General features: G+C 41.1%; 1 protein-coding gene and 1 long non-coding RNA gene across 2 annotated transcripts in view; one reads left to right on the top strand and one right to left on the bottom strand.

The window, feature by feature from the left end:
- Window positions 1-25,952, bottom strand: part of ANKRD55 (ankyrin repeat domain 55) — a 96,560-nt gene that overhangs the window by 51,406 nt on the left and 19,202 nt on the right. Inside the window, exons 3-5 of the mRNA XM_070246824.1 lie at window positions 18,120-18,242; window positions 12,573-12,703; window positions 8,460-8,569 (exon numbers count right to left, since the gene is read on the bottom strand). Of these exons, the coding sequence (XP_070102925.1) occupies window positions 8,460-8,569; window positions 12,573-12,703; window positions 18,120-18,242 (364 nt within the window). The remainder of the gene's footprint in view (window positions 1-8,459; window positions 8,570-12,572; window positions 12,704-18,119; window positions 18,243-25,952) is intronic.
- Window positions 17,105-25,952, top strand: part of LOC138919950 (uncharacterized) — a 54,018-nt gene continuing 45,170 nt past the window's right edge. Inside the window, exon 1 of the long non-coding RNA XR_011430546.1 lies at window positions 17,105-17,303. This is a non-coding gene — a long non-coding RNA (uncharacterized lncRNA). The remainder of the gene's footprint in view (window positions 17,304-25,952) is intronic.

Below are 25,952 nucleotides of genomic sequence, written 5' to 3'. Positions count from 1 at the left end.
TATGCCGCCCAGTCTGTGGCATTTTGTTATGGCAGCCCCAGCAAACTAATATACTCTTTGAGATGACAAAGGATTGTCTACGGGAAGACACTGAAGGAAATTTAGAAATTATTTTTGGGAGAGTTATCTGAAAAACGAAACGATTTAGCCTCCTCCCCAATCAGATTTTCATTTCCTCTCAGCTTAGATGACATCTAAAGTCCTAAGTATTAAATTACTACCTGCAGTGGAAGAAAAGAAAGAGGAACTAAGCATATTGGGTTAGCGGTAAATGTAATACAAGGGGAGCATAAATGGGCATGGCCTTCTAGTTATTTGCTGTGGAAGTGAAATAACCAGGAAGCCTAGGTTTAACTCTAGTCTTATCACTGCCTTTGGGGAGCCAGGATAATGCTGTGGTTTAATTCTGGCCTCACCGCTGCATGAGCTCTCTGAGCTTCTGTAATGGGGACCATAACAGCGGCAGTGGGGAGGACTGAATAAATATCAGATGTAAAGCTGTTCAAACATGGACTGTAAAGGACCAGTGCCTATAACCGCAAGGGGCACATCTCTTTTGTCCTTTCTGAATTCTAGAGTCCTTCCATCTGGTGGAATGATGCTACAAAAATAATTGCAATTTGGGTGACACTGTTTTTAATATTTAATATTTTCCCTTATAGCTGCTTTATGGGGGAAGGGTAATTGGTGACTGTCTTTCTTCTTTCTCTCTTTCCTCCCCCATGTCATCTTTCTCTCTCTTTCTCTGTCTCTATCTCATTACTGGCCATTGTTTCATCCCTACAGCTCATTTGGTCTGATGTGATGGGGGAGAGTGGGAGGGAAAGGCAAGAGGTCAGTTGTGGGCCACTCTGGTTATCCTCAGCTAACCCTGAGCAGACTGAGATCATCTGTAGTTAGACAGGATCTTTTGGGGGAGTTCCAGAGCAGAGTGACCACTCTGAGGGATGCCAGGCTCTGACCAGATACAAATAGGGGTGGGGAGAGCAAGACCTCTTGTCACATTCTGAATGGGCCTCCAAAGGTCATGGGATGAACCCTGTGCAAGATATTTCTCCATTTGTCTCTCAAATCCATTCTCTGCCCTGCAATGTCCTGCTCTGAGGCTGGCCTCCAAGAACATCATCACCCAGGCTTCCTGGCCCTCTGACTTCCCATTGGGTTTGGCCAGTGGGAGAACTGGCAGGAGGAAGGAGGGAAGCTACTTTCCTTTCTGACAATGACTTTTTCCTCCACCAAAGGCCTCGGCTCCTGCCAGGTGGCCGTTCTCTGACAGCTACAGCTACAACTACAGCTATCTCCACAGCTCTCAGCAGGTTCCAATAACAGCACCCTCCTTGACCCTTGTGGCCTAGGGGTGGAACACTTTCCTTCTCGTTGGTGAGGGTGCAGGATTATATTACCATCTCTTGTTGGTTAATTTAAAATGGTCTATCATTCAACTTTCTTTAGTTACTTTTTAAAATATTCCATGTCTTCCCTATTATGACCCTAATTGATATATGCCAATCTATGTATTGCTTGATTCCACTTGATTCTTCAGTCTCTAAGACTCATCGATCTTCAAAGCTGGATACAAATTTATACAGAAATATTCCCTCTCTCTTTCTCTCTTATTTTATGACCACAAACGACCTGAGGTACTGCATTGCTTGCCAAGGCCATCACACATCGCCTTGGTGGTCCAGCCTGGACTAGCAGTCAGGTGTCTGGTTTCCAACCTGGTCCTCCATGCTATTTTGTCGTTTAGAGGTAATCCACAAGACACTTGTCCCACATCTGTCTTAATTACCAGAGGACTTGCAGACCTCTTAGTTTTGTTTTCTCAGAGTTCTTGTTTTGTGCTAAGGTGGCCCAGGAGTATAGTCATGTGTTGCTTAATGACAGTGCTACGTTCTGAAAACTCGTTAGGTGATTTTGCCATTGTATGAACATCATAGAGTATACTGAAGGGTAACAAAATTTGTGAGCTCAAAATCTCTCTCTTTAACAAAAGGATTATTTTAGGCTGATTATTTTTAAGAAACAAAAGCCTCAAAAAGCTTTTCTTGTTACCTCCCCTTTAACTCACTAAAAGAATTCAGACAAAAAAACCTGTCTCAGGAAGTGTCATCACCTTAGCATAACATGAACTAGGTGGTAGACAGGCAGGAACTGAGAAAAGCCTGTCTGTGGGGCTCCCTGTGTTCTTCTGTTTCTATGTGGCCAAACACTTGTTTTCCAAACGTTTGTTCCTTTTCACCTACCTGTGAATTGCCTTCCTTCCCTTTGAAGTCCCTGATTCTCCCCATCCCCAACATTTTCTTTTGTCTTTAGCTGAGGAGGGTATTTAAGGTGAGGGCTTTGGCCATTTTGTTGAGTTACTCAGTTTTCCTGAGTTTATCCCATGTATACATGTTATTAAACTTTTTGTTTGTTTTTCTTCTGTTAATCTATCTCATATCAATTTAATTTTTAGACCAGCCAGAAGAACCTAGAAGGGTGAAGGAAAATTTCTTCCTCTCCTACAGTATTTACACAAACTTGGATGGTATAGCCTACTACACACCTAGGCTATATGGTACCAATCTTACAGACCACCACTGTACATGTGGTCTGTTGTTGATGGAAATGTGATCATGTAGTTCATGACTGTATTTCTCTCAAAACCCCAGCCCAATCTCCTATTAGCACCAGTTCAAACCATCCTGCTCTCAGATGCCCAGGCAGCAGCATAAGGCCCACCTCACCCCTGGTCCCAGGACAGTAGGCACAGCAGGAACATTTCTAGACAGGGAGCGTGGTGAATGAGAAGAACACCGATGCTGGGCCGGACTGCCTCCTTTGGAATCTCTGCTCCATCACCAACCAGCCAGTGACCTTGGGCAAGCTATGAAACTCTAAGTACCTACATTTTCTTATCTGCAAAATAGAGATAACAATAACACCTATTTCTTAAAAGATTCATCATGACTTTGAGTCAATGCATCCAAAGCAGTTAGAATGGACTTTATATGCCATAATAAATTCTATATAATGATTTTTTTAAAAGCTCCTACACTTTATATTTTGGGGTCCCCTGATTGCCATTAGGTGATTGGTAGGTCAGAGAGAGAACAGCTAGATGTATCTTGGCGAGCAGCTTATTTCCTTGAGCTTCTCTGCTTAGCTGGCCCCTTGGGCTCACAGCTCTGGAACTGGCCAGCCCAGGGATGAGTAGGAAAAAGGATCCCCAAGCCAGCCTCCTGTCCTCCTATCCCTGAAGCTGCCTGGATGTGAGAGTACGCTGTAGTGAAACATCCACCCACAGGTTAGAACGCATCACCTAATAACTAGAGAACAGGACCGCAGAGAAATGATTTCCTTCCTCCCTCTGGCTGTAGTCTAGGGTGATAAAAAGAGGCAGAGCTGCTGGCACTCTGGCAGGAAAAAAAAAAAATCTGCTGGTAACCATGGAGACCATGAAAAAGACCTTCAGAGAGCCCTGTGGCTGCTTTCAGAGGAAATCGCTGCTTGCCTTCCAACTCTAGCATGTGCAGCGTTGTACAAACACAACTCTGTGCTCTTTGGAGCTTTGTCTTAATGATTATGCCCCCTCTTTCACACGGGCACACTCTGAATGTTCCAGCCAAGGAAGCAAGAAAACCCATGGGGAGCTGAAAGAGAGAAAATTTGGACCTGCTGAGAAGCTGAGGGATCAAAGCAGGAAGGGGAATCGTGAGATGAAACTGCGCTTCTTTACTTTTGTCCATCCAACTTGCCTTCATGTTTATAATTATAAATCCCTCGTCCCTGCAGCAGCTTGCAGCCCCACTGTGCTGCAGCTTAGCCAAGACTGTATATTGGCACTGATTGGTTTGCTATTGAGTTGTTTCCATCAGAGAACAAAATTCCTCTGGAGACAAAGGGCTAACTGAAGTGTCCCTTTGGCTTATTTATAAGCAGCTTCAGTTTGAGGCTTCCCTCTGAATAGGCTCCAGTGAGCACAAATTGGAAGAAGCATGCTGTTTGGAAACCTAAGGGTTAATGGATTTTACAAGGAGTATGAATACCTGAGCAAAAGGCCAAAAAGCGGTCCAGTCCGTACAAGTGCTTACGATTAGGGGGAAATACAGATGTGTGTGCAAAGATAGGGAAGGGAGTTTCAGGGGAACTGAATGGCTGAGTTTGATGTTCACTGGGTTCTAAAGTCTAGCAGTGCTCTATGTCCCAGGGCCAATACAAAAGGAGCACTGCTCATACCCTGACGACCTTTGCAATAAAGGTGTGCGCAGGTCGGTGGGTGCAGGACTACATGTGCAGGCGCCTGTATGTGTGGACACACTTTTTGTGGACCTGTGTGTTCTAAGGTAAAGAAGGCCAGGGTGAGAGCTGGTGGGGTGGCAGTAGCAGGGTTTCATTCTTCAGCGCTGATCTATGGTGTTTCTTTATTTCTTTCTATCTTCCATCGTCATCACCATCAACACTATCACCAGCACTTACTGAACACTGACAATTGACAGTGTTCAGTGCTCTCTACACATTTTCTCATTTACTTCTATGTAATTGCCAGTGAGGCAAGTGCTGTATTATCCCTACTTTCTAGAAGAGAGAGCTAGCTGAGCCTTGACATGTTAACTTGCCAAAGACAATAAAGTAGGCAAGAGATGGAGCCAAATTCAAACTCAGTCAGTCTGACTCCTGAGCTGGCACTCATGGCCACCCTTTATCACAATCCAAAAGGGATTTTAGGTAGTTTTCAGATACATATAGTAAAACAAGATTACAAGTGAAGAACCTAGGTAAAAAGAAAACAAGGGCAAGGTAAAGAAGGTGTAATCGTGGTCCTACATGTATGCTGGAGGTGGGACACAATTTGTGCTTTGAGTTTTCTAAACATGCAAAGAAAGAAACACAATCATATGCCACACTGTCCACATAGTAAAAATGAAAAATAACTTCTTAGGAGAAGCACAGCATGCCTCCTTTAGAAGTTTTTCTTGTGGTTTCTCATAAAGGATTTTTGGATGCTGTAATGAACAAAATATTTCCTGACAATGAGACAATAAGGAGTTTTGTAAGGCTGTTTCTCATAAGGCCTCTCAGTGTAGGCCAAGGGCTTAATGACAAAATGTAGCCATTAAAATAAATTCTATGAGGTCCACAATGGTGAGAGCACAGCAGACCCATTGGGCAAGTTACTTATCTTCACACATGTATTAGGCAATTAATTATCTTCCTGGTGCCTCCATCTCCTCATCTATAAAATGGAGATAGAAATATTACCTACCACATGGAGGTGTGGTCAGGATTAGATGAGACAGTACATGGAAAGCATGCAGAACACGGTAAATAATCAGCACTGTTTGTCATCATGATTATTTTTGTAAGTGTAGACCTACATGCTTTAGTGGTCAGCAAAGCTGGCCGAAAATTGCGTCCACTTAGGAAAATGAAGCAGTCAAATAGGTTTGCATGGCCTAATAGAAAGTCACTCCCTTCTGCATTGTGGTTGTAAGATTAGGAAGTACCCACAAGTGGGACCAAGATTTTTTTCCCCAGAAAACAATTCTGAGTTCATGCTGACACACAAACCAATGGGCGACTGAAGCCCAACGTCTCTGCTACAGAGTACGACTTGGCTAGTTTCTGCTTGAAACAGTGAATGCAGATGTCGTCAAAGTCTGCCATGGCCATAAAACTTCTCAATCAGGCAATGATAAAATCCCTAATTTTAAGCACTGCAATTCCATAGGGAATCCTTTAAGGTAAGCCAGTTTTGAAATGTTCTCTAAGTAACCAAACCAGATGATTTGCTATATGGTTATTAAGGTTTAACCAATTCACTTTTGGAGAACATTTATCAGAACCAATGATTTTGGTTTTAGAACAGTTAATCTTAACCTTTGGGTTTTACTAGTTACAGCAGCTTGCATTACCGTAACTAAAGCACGATTTTATCTTCCAGAATCAGCTAGGTTTCCTCTCAGGACAATAAAATGATAGCATCAGCACACAGAAGGATGTTTATTTTTCTGGCTCCAGCTCTTCCGAAGGTGGTGTCTGGGTCATTACATACAATTTCTAGAGAAGGAGAAGCCACAACTCTGTTATCTCAGTTACAGTGATGTAATGTAGACACTAGTCTAGTGGCACTGCTGGGCATAATAAGAAATAGACTAAGTCCACAAAAGGGGAAGTACACTTGGATTGGTTTTCAATTTACTACTGCATTGATTTCAGATGATGAGCCTAAGTGACTGACTAAATTGACCTTCAGTGTGATTTTGACTGACAAGGCTTAGTTCACCCTTCAGGTGCAATGGCTTGTTGACAGAGTCAGTTTTCACCAAATTCATGCCCCTCTTTCTTGGATTAGATTCATTGCTAGGAGGCGAATTCTTGGTCATGGACTATATTCCCTAGCGCTCCTTATACCCAAGTGTGGCCAAATGACTAGTGCTTTTTATGGAATGTGAGCAGAAGTGAATTTTGTCATTTGCAGGCTGAGATTTTAAAGAAATAAGTGGGCTTCTCTACACTCTTTCCCCATCTGCAGGCTGAACAAAGAGGATTCTGTGATCCTAGAGGATGGTGGAACCATAATACAGAAGAAGCTTGGGTCCATGAATCACCATATGAAGCAGAGTTCCCATCCAGGACCACCTACATTGGACTAAACTTCTAATGTGTTCAAACATTGAAGTTTTGGGTTTTAATTGTTTTTTGGGGGGGAAGATTAGCCCTGAGATAACTACTGCCAGTCCTCCTCTTTTTGCTGAGGAAGCCTGGTCCTGAGCTAACATCCGTGCCCATCTTCCTCTACTTTATATGTGGGACGCCTACCACAGCATGGCGTGCCAAGCAGTGCCATGTCTGTACCCAGGATCCGAACCGGCAAACTGTGGGCCACCGAGAAGTGGAACGTGTGCATTTAACCACTGTGCCACCAGGTCGGCTCCAAGGGTTTTAATTGTTACAACAGCTATAATTACCCTAGTAACTACAGCAGGCATTTATATTCCAGAATCAGGTAGACTTTGAAATGACCACCGAGGCAGGTAAATCAAGGGAGAACAGTCTTAAAAGGCACATTTTAAACATATTTTCTAAAGATTACTCTTGGGAAACCAGTATGATTTTGTGACTAAATATTTTTGTGGGCTATCTAGAAAAGTCATTCTTTTTTTCCCCTAATACGTCAAAAGAGAGTCATCGCTTTATGATGTCTATTGATTGTTAGCTCTGGGCTTGCTGTTTCTTCTCTAAACTTCCTTGTTTTGTTGGGCTTTGAGTAAATCCTAGCTTTCTATTATTCCTGGATAGGATCCAATGATAATAAGAGGCCACACTCAGCTGGGAACAGTCCTGGAATTTCCCAAGCCCTTTTCTTTTAGTCTGAAACAGAATGAAATGAAGAAACCCTGTTACCTGTCAACCTGAAAGAGGCCCTGGTCTCCTCCAACCCCACAGATCTTTAGTTTTGTCCTGGATGCAGGGTATAGAGGACGAGGCACCAGAATGCACCTCCTGTGGTGCCGGCCTGCAGCCTGGCCCTGGGGAATGCTAAATTCCTGGCCAAGGCATGTTCTGGCCTGGCCCTGGGGAATACTAAATTCCTGTCTGAGGCATGTTCTGTGCAGCAGAGGTTAAGGAAGGGTCCAGAATGTTGCTGATTCCACAGTGGGAAATGCTGTTATCAGTTGCTCTGAGAGGTTTTCAAAAGATTGGAGACTGAGGCCATTTAGACACAGACGCTTGGTCTGGGCAAAACTTTTTCCTTTGTTGCTCAATGGTCTTACAAAAATGTGACCTTCTTGATCATCCAACTTATTTGAATATACTTTTCCCATTGCTTCTTGCAGCACACAGTCCCGGTTTTCCTTCAAACCCACTGGTCTCTCTGTCTCAGTCTTCTTGGTTTGGTCTTTTGCCTCTTTCCAACCCATAAATGTTGGCATGACTCTAGTTCAGACATTAACCATTCTGCCTACTCAGTGGTCTTTTACCTTGTTTGATTTTTCTTCACAGCAATCATCACTCTTTGGAATCATCCAGTTTATTTGTTCACTCGTGTGCCACTTAACTCCTTCACTAGAGTGTTAGCTCTGGGAGGTCAGAGACGCTGTCTTGCTTACTGTTGAACTGCCAGGGCCGAAAACAGTGCTTGGTCCATAATAAACACTCAATAAACAGTTATTGAATTAATAATTGACTGACTAATTGAATGAATGAATATATGAATTTAGATGACAAACAGCATTTCTTCTTAAATCAGAGACTAAGAGAAAACGGTTTTATCAAAGTAGGAAGGGAAAGAGATTAGAGTTTAAGATTCTTCCAGGATATTTTGATTTACTGAGATATGGTCCTGTCTGCTGCAACTTCAAAAAAAATGGATGGGTTTTGTTTTTATTTGCCACCGAGGCTTGGATTAGATGACCTTCTAATCCAAGTTGGGTTCCTCCCAATTTGAGCGTCGTGTGAACCTGGCTCCTTACCTCACATCGGGCTCAGCAGTGGCGGCGTGCAGTGGCAGACGGCCATTTTTATCTGGGATATTGTGCTTGGCACCATTTCTGAGCAGACTCACACAGCCTTCCAGCCAACCCTGAAATACAAGAGCAACTGCGTCATTATGTAACACAAGCTCGTATAACACAGTCCAATAAACTTTCTCCAATTTTCTTTCCCTTTCTTCTTTGGTTTGGCTAAAAACATGTTTTATTTGCCTTGAAATGATTAAGGACCACAACTCCAATTTAGACGCCTCAACAGAGGGTGAAGGTCTTGAGGGGTGGATTCCTGAGTTTTTTTGGGGACATTTACCACGTCCAACGCAGACTAATTCCTAGACTTTCTCTTCTGCTTCTCCCCCTCCCCATGTCTAGGGCCACTTGCTGGTATTCCAGTATCATACTCAGTTCCTAGGGACAAATGTGGCAAATGATAGGGGGTGATTAACAAGCTTTAGCCTCTCATTCTGTGGGTTTTGCTCCAATTCATGCTTGTCAATGGTCTGACCTAGATGCTGTGGTCCAATTTAAAAAATTGGGCTCCTGTGTCACTCTTGAGTCTCAGCCTCCATTCTATGCCTCAGTTTATCTATATCTGATAACCAAAGCCTCATCCTCTTTTTCAAGTTCCCTTTCTAGTAACCACAAGGACAACATCCGGCTTATTCTAGTCAGCCCCCCTCCCAATGCCTAGAATCCTAACCTAAGCCCTACTCCAATGGCTGGGACCCTGCCACCTTGTTGACTTATTTTTCTGATGTTGAATATGAGGTATCACTAGCATCCTCTAAGGGTTCTCCATGGCTGTGTTTTACCCACCTATGAATTCCCCAAGAAACTTTGTGTGGCCTCTCTGCTGTCTAGTAACTCTCCAGATTGAGATTGATATTGCCACATCTCACGTGTGTCCACTCCTTGGTTAACACTTACAGCTGGGTCATTTCTCCCACTCTTTCTCTCATTTCAAAGGGCAGTTACAATTGCAGACTGGTTCTCCCTTTCTGTTCTATATTACTTTAAATAACTGACCCAACCATACTGATAACCACGACGAGAAGAATACCTCCTACATTCATCCAGAACCACTTAAGTTACTCACTCAGTTATAAGTAGACTTATAAATAGATGAAACTAGTATTATGAAGAATATATAACTCTCTCTCCTACCTTCCTCCATTCCTGTATAGGCAAGCCTCAAGATTACTCAGTTAGATGAGAAAGAAGACTGAAGATTTTCCCTCACAATATTGGAACACGGTAAAAATCAAAATGTTACTCAATGCATGCAGAAGAAGAAAGATAATGACAAGAAAAGAACCTTTTGGTCTGAACAGTCTGGAAAAAAATCTTTCAACAAAAGGACATCAAAATTCATAGGTTATAATATTGAATGTGGTTTTGTAGACTTGACCAATAATATCTAAGTCTTAAGTAAAAGGAATTATTTTTCAATCTTGAGTCATAGTTTACTAATGTATTAAATCTAGTTTTAGTTGCTAATAGCTTAGTCATCAAGTTCTCTGATTAAAAGGAAAAATATGACCAGGAGACCCAAAAGTAAGCTATGCTGGACAAATTTCAGAAATGCCAAAGTTTTTACAGTTTTGCAAAAACATATCTTCTGATGGGGGAGGGTTTGAAACATTTTTATCATTTTGCAACATTTCCTGGAACTCTGTGTGTATGTGGTTTTCTTTTTTTCTTCAGAAAAGAAATTGGCAAACCATTGAATACATCTGGAACCCATGGTCACTATTCAGAACCAACGAACACATTTTGTACCTACTAAGTGCTGGGTAATTCCTACTGTGTGCTCTTCTTCTCCTTCAATTGTGATGAACTTAGGGTATTATTTTTATTACATTTTACAAATGAGGAAAGAGGCACAAAGAGGTGAAGAGATTTTCCTAAGTCACACATCTATGGTAAGTTTGTTCATATGAGTTTAGAGCTATGACTGAGACTTAATTTCAAAGTGCTCTCTTTGCCAAGTTTCTCTTTAATACTTGAATTCAAACATTGCCAGAAGGGAGTGGTGGACTTCACAGTGCAATCTCTAGGACACCCTTGCCCCACCCTTCCCAGGGAGACTGGGTGAGCCAGGGAGGGGTGCTGCCTTGGATTGCCACACAGAGGTGGCTCATCACTAAGAGGGTGATGCCACATGCTGTCATGGAGGTGTACTTTCCTCATGTAGCTCCCCAGAATGTGTCCTAGAAAGAGCTATCTGCAAAAATGGCACATCTCCAGGCTTACTATTCACTGCGGTCCAGAGGAGTACTTCCTCCCAGCCCCTCACGCAGCTGTCTAGCCCAAGAAATGTGAAATTGTGAATTTTAGATTTTTTTTCTTTTTGCATTTTAGAATGCCTCCTTTGTTCCAGGCACTGTGTTAGGCATCAAGGCTACAAACGTTTTGGGTTTTTTTTTGTAAAGATTGGCACCTGAGCTAATATTGTTGCCAATCTTCCTCTTTTTTCCCCCTCCTTCTCCCCAAAGCCCCCCAGTACCTAGTCATATATTCTAGTTGTAGGTCCTTCTGGTTGTGGCATGTGGGACGCCGCCTCAGCATGGCTTAACAAGCGGCGCCAGGTCTGCGCCCAGGATCTGAACCGGTGAAAACCTGGGTCACCAAAGCAGAGCATGCGAACTTAACCACTTGGCCATGGTGCCGGCCCCTTGAATTTTAGAATTTTGAAAGAAATACAGCTTGGTTTTACTTTATTCTGCATGCTAGTAGCAGTCAATTTTAGAAATTATCTCTACTCCCTTCCTCCATCTCCTAATCCATATTTTTCTCTTTTCTGCAGCTCAGACACCAAAAAACTCCATAGCAAGAGCAGTTATCAGGGCATGTGCTAGAAAGGAGGGGGCCTGGGAGGGTCCTGTGTCTCTCTGAGATATTGGACTTCATCGAATACTCACAGACCAGTGGTTTTCAAACTGGAGTGGGCCTAAGAATTGCTGGGGAGGTTGGTTCAACACGCAGACACATCCCCGCTCCCACACCACCCCGGCCCTGCTCCAGCGTCTGATTCAGGAGGTCTAGGGTGTACTCCCGGAACCTGCATTTAAAACAAGCACTCCAACACTTGGAACAATTCTTCCCAGATTCAGCTGTGAGTCCCAGAGAAAGAGAGCATGCAAATAGAAATGAAAAAGTAGCTTCTAAAGAAAATCTCTGTGAGAATTGGGCAATGCCCCATTGCAATCTATGCTAGATCTTGGCAGGAAGGTGTGGTGTTTGGGGGAGGGAAGTGTTCTAATTCATGAAGGCAGCTTCAGGTCGTCCTGGGGCCAGCCCAGCGTGAATCCACCACTGTCAATAGGCAGCAACAGCAAATGTGAGCAGCTGCATTGGCAGCAACGGTGGTTATCGTGAAGATTTCCAGGAGCCTCATTGGAGAGGAAAGAGAATGATGACCCTTACATGGCACTAAGGAGGACTTGTTTGACACGGATGCACGGGAGCCGTGGGGTCTCCCAGAAGGGTTGCAGGGAGGATTTGAGAGAAGAGAGGCTTGGAGATTTTCAGTAAGGCCTACCAAACTTGCTCTAATGCTGGGAAATGTGATGAGGTCTGGATGTACACAATTTTTAAACTGAGCACTGATTGTGGGTTGAATCTTATGCTTGGTGGTGTCCCTTAAGAGCCTGGTATTTCTCCCCTACTCCCTAGCCTCCACTCATTCCAGTTCTCATCATTCCCCACCTTCCTCATCCTCCAGCTTCTACTCAACTAATCCTACCCCGTGTTAACTGCAGCTTCAAGTGCTATTACCTGCTCAGGGTGTTAATGGAGGGCATTCCTAGAAGGAGTATCAAGTGTGTCCAGAAATGTCACAAGGAAAATTCTGATGCAGTTGAGATAGAAAAGAATATTTCTCTAATGGTGATATCACCTCTATCTTAGAGAATTGTCAGGAAGAGCCAAATGACTTAAATCCATGAAACCAACTCTAAGTGGTGGCAAAGCTTCCAGTTCTATTTCCACTGGATGGCTGCATAAATCCAAGAACACTCCTCTGCAAGTGAGACCACATAATGATACATTTAGCCCACCCCACTCCCTAATGCCCATGACAGATGCAATTGGTACCAGATAGGTCGCCAGGCATAGACTTGTGCGGCCATATGCATCCTGCATGTTAATATTGGCTCCCATCTTCAACAGCAGCTTCACGGTGTCCACTTGACGCCCAGAAACCGCATGCATCAAGGGTGTACATCCTGGAATGAGATATTTCAACAGTCTTTAAAAATGTTTGACTTGTGAAATTTGTGAGCAGACTTTATTTCCCTGTTCATTTATTACGCTTTTCGCAGATAAATGAACTGCCCTCAACACAAACCCAGCTGTTGAGTTCTACGGGACTGAAGAGACATGAAGATGATCCTTGCTACAGTTATATAAACTATGTATTTTGCTGGCCAGGTTACATCTTCTGTAATTTTGAAGTAATTGGTTGATTAAAACATTTTGTGCTGCTGATAAAACTTGCTTATTACTACTTTGGGAATCAGCATAATTTGGGACACAACAGGCAGGTTTATCCTGACTTGGCTTGAACAATGAAGAATCTAGAAGGGTCTTTGGAAAGCAACTCCAGCCAGGCAGTCAGGTCCACCACACTTTCATTGGAGGTGGTGGGTGATACAGGGCAGTGGTAGTAGCTCAGCCTTGGGTTGCACAAATTCTTGCTAAAAGGAACTAACTTGGCTGAAATACTTCTCTGTTTTTGGAACCAATCTAGGCCAAGGCATTTGGTTTTTCATGTGTTTTCTTCCTGAATAAAAATGGAGATGAAATTACACAATCTGATTAACTTTGCAGAGCTTTTGGAACAAGCCAGCCTGGTGAGGTGGAATCCAGGGGCTTCACACTCCTTCAGGTGAAGAAACCAAACCTCAGACACGACCCCTTGCCCAGCTGAGACTTGTTAAGATGTCTTTTGATTGGAAATTCACATTGAGATTGCGATTCTTCTCCAAGTGAACTGAAGCTATGACTCTCAGAGATCCCTGAGAACGAATAAATTCCAGGGCTGCTGTTCTCACTGAAAGATTGCAGCCAGTGATCCAGTTTCTTGCCAAATTTCTCCTTTCTATTACTCTTTCAGACATCTGTACTGGATAAAAGAAACAATGAAGTGCTGTGTCCAAAATAGTGGCAACATTTCCTTTTTTCTTTCTCCCTCTCTCTCTATCTTCTCCTTGCTTCCTTCCTCCTTCCTCCCTTCCTCCCTCCCTCTCCCTCTTCCTACCTTCCTTCCCTTTTTCTTTCCTTCTTCCTTCCCTCCCTCCCACACTCTCACTCTCTCTCTTTCTTTGTTTTTTGCTTTTGGGCGTTGAATTGCTCCAGCACTTTGATGAAGAGGCTTTCTTTCACTGAGTTACATTCACACCTTTGTCAAAGATAGTTGAGCATATTCATGAGAGTCTATTTCTGAGTTCTCTGTTCTTTTCCATTGATCTGTGTGTCCATAATCCCTCAGCCAACACAACATAGTCTTGATTTCTGTAGCTATATAGTAAGTTTTGAAATTGGGTAGACTGATTCCTCCTACTTCATTCTTCTTTTTCAAAATTGTTTTTAACTATCTTAGTTCCTTTGCCTTTCTATATAAATTTTAGATAATAATCATCTATATCTACAAAAAAATCTTGCTGGGATATGATAGAAATTGCATTAAACCTGTATGTGAATTTGGGGAGCATTGCATATTTACTATATTGAGTCTTCTAATCCATGAACATGGTATGTCTCTCTATTTAGATCTTCTTTGATTTCTTTCACCAGCATTTTATAGTTTTCAGTGTACAAGTCTTGTACATATTTTGTCATATTCACACCTATTTTTTTATTGAGTGATTTTAAATAGCATTGTGGTTTCAATTTTGTTTATCATGTGTTTATTTCTAGTATATAGAAACACAATTTGTTTTTCTGGATTGATCTTGTACACTGTGACCTTGCTGAACTCACTTAGTTGTAGGAGTTTTTTGGTGGTTTTCATAGGATTTTCTATGTAGATAATCAAGCTGTGCAGAACGGGACAGTTTTATTTTTTTCTTTTCAGTAGTATGATTTTTCTTTCTTTCTTTTTTTTTTTTTTTGCCTTTTTGCACTGGCTAGAACTTTCAGCACTATGCTGAATATGAGTGAGAGTGGACATCTTTGCTTTGTTCCTGATCCTGGGGGCAAAGCATTCAGTCTTTCACCATTAAGTAAAATGTTAGCTCTAGGCTCCTTTTTTTTTTCCTCCTAGGGTCTTTTAAAATAGATACTCTTTATCAAACTGAGAAAGTTCCCCTCTATTCCTTTTTTTTTTTTTGAGAGTTTTTAATAATGAATGTGTGTAAAATTTTGTCAGATGTTTTTTCGGCATCAGTTGATATGATCATGCAATTTTTTTCTTTAGCTGTTCAATATAATGGATTACATTGATTGATTTTCAAATATTGAACCACATTTACATTCTTAGAACAAACTCCATTTGGTCATGGTGTATAATTCTTTTTATATATTATTGAATTCTATTTGTTAATATTTTGCTAAGGTTTTCTGTATCTATATTCACAAGGAGTATTGGTCTGTAGGTTTATTTTTTTATATCATCTTTTTCTGGTTTTGATATCAGAGTAACACTAGCTTCCTAAACATAACTGATAAGAGTTTTCTTCTCTTATCTTTTATGGAAGAGATTATATAGAATTGATTTTAATTATTATTTAAAAGTTTGTAGAAGTCTCCAGTAAAACCTTCTAGGCCTGAAGAGTTCTTTTTCTGGAAATTTTAAAATTATGAATTTAGTTTCCTTAATGGTTATAGGACTATTCAGATAATCTATTTCCTTTTGGATGAATTATGATAGTTTCTCTTTTTTGAGGAATTGATTCATTTTATGTAAACAGTCAAATTTGTGTGTGTAGAGTTGTTTGTTGTATTTCCTTATCATGTTTTAGATGTCTGCAGGGTCTACAGTGATATCTTCAGTTTGATTCCTGATAGTGGTAATTTGTGACTTCTTTCATTTTCTGTCACTAGTGCTAGAAGTTTGTCAATTTTATTTATCTTTTCAAAGAATCAGTTCCTTGCTTCATTGATTTTCTCTATTGCTTTTCTGTTCTCGATTTCATTGATTTCTACTCTTCTCTTTATTATTTCTTTCCTTCTGTTTGCCTTGGGTTTATTTTGCTATTCTTTTTCTAGGTTCTTGAGGTAAGAACTTAGATTATTGACTGATACTTTACCTCTTTTCTAATGAATATCTTTAGTGCTATACATTTCCCTCAGTGTTGCTTTAGCTGTGTCCCACAGATTTTGGTATGCTGTATCTTCATTTCCATTCACAGTCAGTCAGTACAAACCAGAATTGAACCCAATCAGTCTGAATCTTTCTTGTGCTTATCATGCAAGTGGTATTTAACCATTGACTCCCCTCATTTCCTTTCCAGCCTCAAGGCAGATGTACAAGTAAATCTGCCTTATTTAATTAATTAATTTATTTTTGAGGAAGATCAGCCCTGGGCTAACTGCTGCCAATCCTCCTCTTTTTGCTGAGGAAGACTGGCCCTGAGCTAACATCTGCGCCCATCTTCCTCCACTTTATACGTGGGACGCCTACCACAGCATGGCGTGCCAAGTGGTGCCATGTCTGCACCTGGGATCCAAACTGGCTAACCCTGGGCTGCCGAAGCGCAAGGTGTGCACTTAAGCACTGCGCCACTGGGCCGACCCTAAATCTGCTTTAAAAACAAACAAACAAACATAGTACATGGATAAATTAGGGAGCAACTACTCACTTCACAAAACATCTTGTAAACATTTACAAAATACTTTGTTGTCATGATAAGGGAATCTCAAGCTCTTCTTGGGACAGGTCGAGTAGTTAAAAATCATTAACGACTTCCCAGAAATACTGGGACAGAGAAACCAGTGAGAGATCTTTTGTTATAGTCCCATAGGTCCCTGAGTCTGTTTTGGCTTTTTTTTTTTAGAGCCTATTTTTTTTCAGTTGTTCAGACTGGCTCATTTCTATTGTTCTATTTTCAAGTTCATTGATCCTTTCCTCTGCTTCCTCATTCTGCTGCTGAGCTTATCCATTGAGTTTTTAATTATGATTCTTGTATTTTTCAGTTTTAATATTTTCCATTTTGGGTCTGGCCCAGTGGTGTAGTGGTTAAGTTCACGTGCTCCACTTCAGCAGTCTGGAGTTCACAATTTTGGACCTGCACACCACTCATCAAGTCATGCTGTGGCAGTGTCCCACGTACAAAAAAAAAGAGGAAGTCTGGCACAGATGTTAGCTCAGTGACAGTCTTCCTCACCAAAAAAAAAAAAAAAATTCCATTTGGTTCTTCTTTATATCTCTATTGGTTTGCTGGGGTTTTCTATTTTTCATTTGTTTCAAGCATGTTTATAATTACTCATTGAAGCATTTTTTTTTCCTGGCTACTTAAAAATATTTGTCAGATAATTCTAACATCTATCTTCTCGGTGTTTGCATCTATTGGTTGACTTTTTTCATTCAATTTGAGATCTTCCTGTTTCTTGGTATGACAAGTGATTTTCTATTGAAACTTGGACATTTGGGGGTTGTGTTATGAGTTGCCTAATCTTACTTCAGCCTTCCATTTTAGCTGGCTTCCTCTGACACTGCTCCACAGGGGAAGTGGGGGGATGCCACCTCTTTATCGCCAGACGGGATTAGAAGTCCAGGTTCCCTACATGGCCTCCATTGACATCTGAGGGAGAAGACTCTTCATCATTGGGTGGTGGTGAAAGTCCTAATTCTCAAGAAGGCCTCCTCTGACGCTACCCCAACAGGTAGGGGGAGGGGGCCTCGTTACCAGATGGGGGTGGAGGTCCAGAGTCACCACTTGGTCCTTGCTGGAATGGGGGATGCTGGGGCCCTAGTATTTTTTGTGGTATTTGGCTGGAGTAGATTCTTCATTGTCTAACAGTTTTCTGTCTTATGTGGTCCCTTTCCTGGTTCTTTGGCTAGAAGGCAGGCTTTTGTTGGGGCTTTTTTTGGTCTGTGCCTGTTGAACTCCAATTCTGGGATATGCAAGGCAAGAAGAATACCCAGGGAATTTACTGCCATGTCATTCCTTGGGTCCCAAGGCCCTAGCCAGTCTGTCCTTTTCTCTCCACCTTCCAGAGTATTCTTATGTTTATTTTACATACAATGTCAGAAGTTTTAGTTGTATTTAGCAGAAGGAATAGAGAAAAAAGCCCGCCTACTCCATCTTCCCAGAAGCAGAAGTCCTTGCTCTCTGGCTTTAACAGTCACACTTTCTCAATATCCATTGCTACCAAAAATAGCCTCCTCTTTCCATACCCTTTTTCTAACTACTTAATCTCTCTACTTAGTCATTCCTACAAAGAAGTTGAAAACAAACCCAAACCAACTGCTTCATTATAAGAGGTGATGTAAAAGAATTTGAATATTTGTCTTCAAGAACCTCATGTAGAGAAATACTGAGGGACCTGCACACAGTCACAGGCAGGGTATTCCTTGTCTGTCCAGTATCAAAGTGACCTGTCAGATACAATTTTGTTAACATCGCTCCCCTCTGAAGACCGTCTCTAAAAGGATAGAGCAGAACATTCTGCAGGATTCAACATGCACAAATAGCTCACCTTCACTGTCACAGCATTCTAGGATGGAGGGGTCTTCCCGAATCACTGAAGTCAGAGCATTGACATCTCCATTAGATGCTGCCTGATAAACCATGGTCAGATCAACTTCCTCTGATGAGTCACCTTCATGAATCAAACAGAGACACACTTAGTGTGTGGAGCAAATTCACTGAGCAAATAGCACTCAAAGCGTCACTCACATACAAGTGAGTCATGAAAACCTGTCTTGTGAATCCAGGCAGAAGGCTGAGTCATCCTGATCACGTGCACCCTCAGCACTTCTGAAGAAAGGTGGATCACTGTGGGCCATGTTGTAATGTCGCCATATACAGTAGTCCACCCTTATCTGGGGGGGATACATTCCAAGACCCCCAAGAGATGCCTGAAACCATGAATAGTACAAAACCCTATATATACTATGTTTTTTCCTTTACATACATACCTATGATGGAGTTTAATTTATAAATTAGGCACAGTAAGAGATTAACAACAATAACTAATAATAAAATAGAACAATTAATACACTGTAATAAAAGTTAACATAGATCTTAGTAATCTCAGCATACGGTTTTTTTCTTATTAAGTAGAGAACTTTCACCTTTTCGCTTAAAAGAAGCACTTTACAACTTCTCTTTGGCATATCTGAATTTACAGCGTCACCACTCTTGTGCTCTGGGGCCATTGTTAAGTAAAATAAGGGTTACTTGACCACAAGCACTGTGATACTGCAGGACAGTCGATCTGATAACCAAGTTGGCTATTAAGTGACTAACAGGCTGGTAGCATATACAGCGTGGATTCGCTGGGCAAACGGATGATTCACACCCCAGGCAGGATGGAGCAGGACGGCAGGAGATTTCATCATGCTCCTCAGAACAGTGTGCAATTTAAAACTTATGAATTATTTCTGGAACTTTCCATTTAATATTTTCAGACCGCAGTTGACCCTGGGTAACTGAAACCATAGAAAGCGAAACTGTGGATAAGGGCTAATTACTGTATAGGGAAGGAGCCTGAGGGATTAGATGTCTTCTAAGATTTTATGATTCTCTCCAGGCATTAGGCTTCTCGAAATCAGTGAGACTAGAGAGGGGAGTGGGGCCCTCATGTTGGCTCTGGGTTTCCCTTTTTGATCTGAAACATGTTACTTTTCCTTTCAATGACCCAGTTTACCCCCCTTCGAAAGAGACATTGTGCTCCTCATTTTCTGTCCTCCAGATGCACTCTTCACCCTTTTCCCCCTCTGCTCTGTACCCTGAAGGCCAACCCTTGCTGACTGCATCTCCCAGGCCGCCTTGTTCTCTGGTTGGGCTGTGGGAGGCACTGGCAGGAGACTGGTGGGAAGAAGAGAGAGATGGGCATTTCTTCTTGCCTTCCCCTGGTGCCGTATCTAGCAGTAGATGCTTCTCTCCCACCAGCAGGTTCCTCCTCGCCAACACCAGTTCTCACTGGGCTCCCTTTGGTAATAAACATTGTTCTTTCAACGCTGCCACATCTCTGTATGTAGTCTCTTCTGAAAGCCCCTTGATTTGAACCATCTGGGGTTTCATAACATGTTGCTTCCAGAAGGAACGGAGCTGTATGCAACTCCTTTGAGTTTGGTAGCACCCTGTATTATACCTCTGTGTGTGATTGAACCCACTAACAGTATTCCTAAAGGTGACAATAACACTTTGGGTCAAGTGAGCCCAGGGGAGCACTGGAAATGCTGGGAGGCAAGTTCTGTTTACAGGGGGCCCCACTGTGAGACACTGTGCCGAGCCCCTCTACCTATACAAATGCTTCAACGCGTGTTTTTTCCCTAAGCATAGCAAGCAATTGTTTAGGGAAAATATATGGATGTAAGAAAAGTTTTTGAAGTTGTGTTTTTCTACTGATGTGGACATTATGCCCGAGATACTTTACAGTTCTAATTAATCTGTGGTTGGCAGTGGTCCTAACACTTTGGCTTGGTTTATGTGTCCCAGTATTTCTGGGAAATCATTAATGATTTTTTAACCAGTTGACCTGTCCCAGAAGAAACTTGTTATTGAAAATGATTCACTTATGACAACAAACTGCTTTGTAAAGTGAGTGGTTGCTCCCTGATTTATTCTCGGTAGGTTTGTTGTTGTTTCCAACACATACTCACCGGTACATTGTCCTGAGGGCTGGAAGTGGGAGGTGAGGGACAACAAGGTCAAATGCCACTTCTGTGGAAGTGCAAGGACTCTGGAGCTGTACCCCTTGGGTTCAAGTCCTGGTTTGTATTAACCAGCTGTATAAATTTGGGCCAATGAGCCCCTCTGGGCCTTAGTTTCCTTGTCTTTAAAATGGAGATGATGCTGATTATGACAGCCACCTCTCTCATAATTTATTGTGAGTAATAAATGAGTTAATATTTTATCCTATGTGCCCTTAGAACAGGGCAAAGCACATAGTAAAGCCTGTATATACTTTGCTACTACTCCTGTTGCTTTTTTTTTTGCATGTTTAGAGAGCATTTGAAATCTGGGGCATGTAGAGAAAAAGGTTTCTCTGATGATGGCCAGATAAAGAATCCACACTTTGAATAGAACACTAACTCTCTATTAGAAACCTTCCCAGGAGTCTAGACATTTTGTTACAATTGCTCACAATATCTTTGGGCACAAGAAATAGGGCCCAGGCTCAAGGACAAAGATGGGCCTGGTATGTGGCTGTATGACCCCATCCAAAGATGCTGGTGGTGTCATCTTAGAAGGAAGATGCTGGTGGATGGCTGAGGAACTCTGTGTTTATAGCCTGTTTATATCTTATATAACCTGTTTATATATGTTATATGTATATAATATATAACATATATATGTTATATAAACATGTTTATAACCTGTCATCACTGGGTGCAATAAAATCTGTAAGGCACATTCATCATACTGTTGAGTACATGCAGCTGAGAGAAACAAGGAATACTGCCTGATAGAATTAGGATCCCCAAATAACTTTGTCAGAAGGATTCTAGTAAGAGTGTGTTTAATAGGGATAAACGTAGGGTAATGTCTCTTAGTCCATAAAATACCCAGTTGAACTAATTAAAGGGTGTTGAACCTGTAGTTTTTGTTGCCTAACATCCCCTCACCCTGCTGGGATCTTAACCTGACTATTCCGTAGGGAACGCCTCCTCTCCACTTTCAGCCTATGGGCTGAATTCAGTGGAGTTGACTACATCCCTGCTCAGGAGCAGAACATGTGACCTAGAACTAAGCCACCCAGCACTAGCGTTATCCTGGCCACAGAGATTGATTCAGGGATGTGCCCCAATCAGAGCCCATGAAAGGTAATGATACTTTGACTGGGATTGCTGAGAGCAATATTCTTTCTTTGTTCTACACCCACGAACTGGGAGCTACTAGGAGACATCTTATGGAGCCTAGGAATGAAGACAATACAAGGAGAAGCAGAGCTGGGCTATGAGAAGGAAATAACTGATACCTGCAGACATCATTTGAACTCCTGAATCAAGCCACACCTTAAACCAGCACCGTCTCTAGAATATTTACATGAGCCATTTAATTCCTTTTTTGCTTAAGTCAGTTTACATAGATTTTATGTGTTTGTTTTTCTTTTTAATCACTGAAAAAGTTCTAATTGATAAAAATTTTTAGCAGTGGCACGTTAGGAAAGAACTCAGGATTTTAGTTAGGCAGTTAGCTCTACAGGAATTAACAGTGTGACAATAAACTAGTAGGAACTCTGGCTGCATTAATAACAGTCTAGTAACCAGATTGAGGGAAGTAATAGATCTGTTCCAATGTTAACTGATCAGGGTCATGTTGAGGTCTATGGCCCATGAATTAAATGGGCTATAGGTGGCTGGAGAACATTCAGAGGAGAGTGACCAGAATGGGGTATGAATGGACTTCATTCATGTCACATGAGCAACAATTGAAGGAAATAGATGTTTACTCTCGAAATTATTACTTGGGGTTATGACAGTAGCCTTCAGATATTTGAAGATTTTTTTAAATTAAAAAATGTGGTAAAAAACATATAAAATTTGCATTTCAACCATTTTTAAGCGTACAGTTCAGTGGCATTATCTGTATTCACATTGTTGTGCAACCATCACCATCAATCATCTCCAGAACTCTTTTCAGCCTTCAAAACTCAAACTCTGACCCATTAAACAATAACTCCCCATTCATCCCTCCCCCCAGACCCTGGAAACCCCCATTCCACTTTCTGTCTCTATGAATCTGACTCCTCTCCGAATCTCATATAAGTGGAATCAACAGTATTTATGCTTTTGTGAGTGGTTTATTTCACTTAGCATAACGTCCTAAAAGGCTCATCCATGTTGTAGCATGTCTCAGAATTTTCTTCTTTTTTAAGGGTGAATAACATTCCATTACATGTATTTACCATATTTTGTTCATCTTTTCATCCAGTGATGAAGACTTGGGTTGTTTCCACCTTTTGGCTATTATGAATAATGCCGCCATGAACATGGGTGTACAAATATCTCTTCCAGATCCTGCTCTCAATTCTTTTGTTGAGAAGAAGAAGTAGTTCTTCTATGTGAGCCACCACCACAGCATGGCTACTGACAGACCAGAGGTGTGGCTCCACGCCCAGGAACTGAACTGGGGCTGCTGAAGCAGAGAGCACTGAACTTTAACCACTAGGCCATCAGGGCTGCCTCTGTGTGTTTGTCTTTTTAATAGTAGCTAGCCTAATGGGTGTGAAGTGAAATCTCATGGTTATTATTTACATTTCTTATAAGTAGTGATGCTGAGCATCTTTTCATATGCTTATTGGCCATTTGTATATATTCTTTGTAGAAATGTCTATTTAGGTCCTTTGCCCATTTTTTAATTGAGTTGTTTTTTTTTTGTTGTTAAGTTGTAGGAATTCTTTATATATTCTGAATATTAACCCTTTACCACATAGATAATTTGCACATATATTCTCCCATTCTGTGGGTTGCCTTTCACTCTGTTGATAGTATTCTTTGATGCACAAAGCTTTTAACTTCAATGTAGTTCAATTTGTCTATTTTTTCTTTTGTTGTCTGTGCTTTTGTCATCATATCCAAGAAATCATTGCCAAATTCAATATTGTAAAGGTTTCTCCCTATGGTTTCTTCTAAGAGTTTTATAGTTTTTGGTCTTATGTTCAGATCTTTGATCCATTTTGAGTTAATTTTTGTATATCATGTTAGGGTAAGGGTCTGAGTTCATTCTTTTGTGTGTGGCTGTCCAGTTGTTCCAGCACTATTTGTTGAAAGGACAATTCTTCCTCTCTGAATAGTTTGGCACCTTTGTTGAAAATCAGTTGACCATAAATATATGGGATTATTTCTAGACTCTCAGCTCTATCTCATGGATCCATAAGTCTGTCTTTATGCCAGTACTACACTGTTTTGTTTACTGTAACTTTATATTTTGAAATCAGGAAGTGTGAGACCTCTGACTTTGTTCTTCTTTTGTAAGATCGTTTTGGCTCACAGGGGTACCTTGAAATTTCATAAGAATTTTAGGATGAATTTTTATATTTCTGCAAAAACATCATTGGAATTTTGATGGGGATTGCATTGAATCTGTAGATTTCTTTAGGTAGTATTAACATCTTAACAATATTTTCTTCTACTCCATGAAACGCAAAATGTCTTTCCATTTATTGGTGTCTTTAATTTTTTTTCAGCAGTACTTTTAGTTTTCAGTGTACAAGTCTTTTGCCTCCTTGGTTAAGTTTATTCCTAAGTATTTTATTTTTTTTGACACAACTGAAAACAGAATCGTTTTTTGAAGAACTTTTAAGCAGACCATTTGATGGTTAAATTGTTCTGTGAAACCCCAGCTGTTAGAAGCAGCAGTGGGTGAGAGCAACAGAGAGACAGGTATTTGAATTGTTAGAACACTGTAAAAATGTCTGGGTCACCTCAAGAGGTAGTGAGCTTCCTGTCATTGAAGATGGCCAATCCTTGTTGGGTGGCCACCAAAGGAGTGTATCATAAAAGGAATTCAGACACAAAGTGAAGCACAAGGTAGCGGGAAGGGAAGATGTGTGAGGCAGAACAGAGTGTATTTCAGAGCTTCTCCCTGCCCTGAGATACCCTACTAAACTACAGAGCCACCAGGAAACAGAAAACATGAAGGGGTTTCTGTAGAAGTTGTGTAGAAACAGCCCATTTAAGTTATGGTCAATGCAAATAACTAGGCCTAAACTTAAGACTACACAAAGAATTTCCATGGAAATGAGGAAGAGGGATGTAGAAACAACAGCTCCAGGAAGGTGACTGATGGTCCCTGCGGAATCTAAAATGAGGTAAGAAAAATTTTGTCTACCAAAGCTCACAGAACCATTTAAGATATGTGAAAGATCTACATAAACAAACAATACACAAATGTTTCCTTCTCTCCTTCCTTCTTTCCTTATGCATCTATCTGTCTGTCTGTCTATCTACATATCTATCTAGTATCATCTATATACTTACCATCTATCTATTTACCACCTATCTATCTTTCTTTCCATTCACCTTAGGGGAGGATCAAGGTTTGAATGGTTCTTGCCTCTCTAACTTTGTGAAAATTAAACAGACTTATGTATAAGCACATAAAGAAAAATTCCAGAATTTACACAAGGGAAAAAGACTGAAAGTAGAGAAAATGGAAAAGAGACATAAAGAAATAGGAAGAAAGAAGCATGTGAACAGAGGTAGATTATATTTTATAAAAAATCATGTATGTATATGTATATATATGAGATATGTATAAGACTAGAAGAACATGCATGAAAAAGTTAATAGAGATGATCTCTGATTTTTTTAGAACTTTCGATATTTTCAAAATCCTCTACAATGAATTAATATTTTTTTATAACCATCAAAGTAAACTGTTCTTTTTTCCTTCAGTGGTGAGAGAGGAGTGTGTCTCACTAGCCTTACATTAATATGCTATTACTAAAAGGATAGAGAGCTTAGTGTGCTCCTAACTGAGAAAACAAGTCCTTAATATCTGACAGAGTTCTGAAAAAGAAAAAATATATTTTTCTAATTCTGACTTTTATAAATAACCTAGATTTTTTTTAAAAAGCTACAATATTTTAAATTTTTAATTACTTTTTACCTAAAAATTAGAAGGATAGACATTCTTGAAATCATCTATTTGCCTTATTTTTCATGGTTAAAACCCCTAGCAGATGTCTGGATGTGTCATAAATCATCCACCTAATCCCAAGGGCCTAGCTCTTTAATAGTGGGATTTCAGACGTAGGACACGAGACTAGAAATGCTTTGCAGTCGAAGACCTTCCTTAGAGCTTCTCACATTGGATACAAATGCAGGTTCCTCTTCTAGGGTTTCATATAGTCACTCTATCCTTGGTTTATTTTCTAGGGAAAGCCCTTGACTGCATCAGTTCCTGGGACCACTTTGTTGAAATTACCCAGAGGTCAGCTTGACGCTTGTTCTGCTTAAGCTGCGACTGCCTTGTGGAAGGGCCAGGTCAATGTAAGGATAGATCATATTGCAGTTGCCAGAGCCCGGACCATCATGGTCTTGAGACGCTTTCTCTGGTTCATTCTATTCTGACGATCCTTGGCTGGCTGAACCCACCCTAGAGTCAGTCCCCCATGAAGTCTGGATTCAGTTTGGTCAACTACAGAGGGCTCTGCAGATCTTTCTTACCTTGTTCCACGGCGTGGGACTGACTGCCTCTGAGGAACTGAAATTTAACTACTCATCCATTTCCTCAACATCTCCCACAGGCGACTGAAATTGCAAGTATAAAGGCTATAGAGTCTCTGTCCCTAAGAAAGACATGCCTTAGCAGGAAGTCACATGTGTAATTTATGACTGAGCTATACCAGGGATAT

Source organism: Equus caballus, chromosome 21 (genome assembly GCF_041296265.1).
Source record: "Equus caballus isolate H_3958 breed thoroughbred chromosome 21, TB-T2T, whole genome shotgun sequence".
NCBI lineage: Eukaryota > Metazoa > Chordata > Mammalia > Perissodactyla > Equidae > Equus > Equus caballus.
The sequence above is the reverse complement of the archived record's forward strand: the minus strand, read 5'-3'. Positions and strand labels throughout refer to the sequence as shown.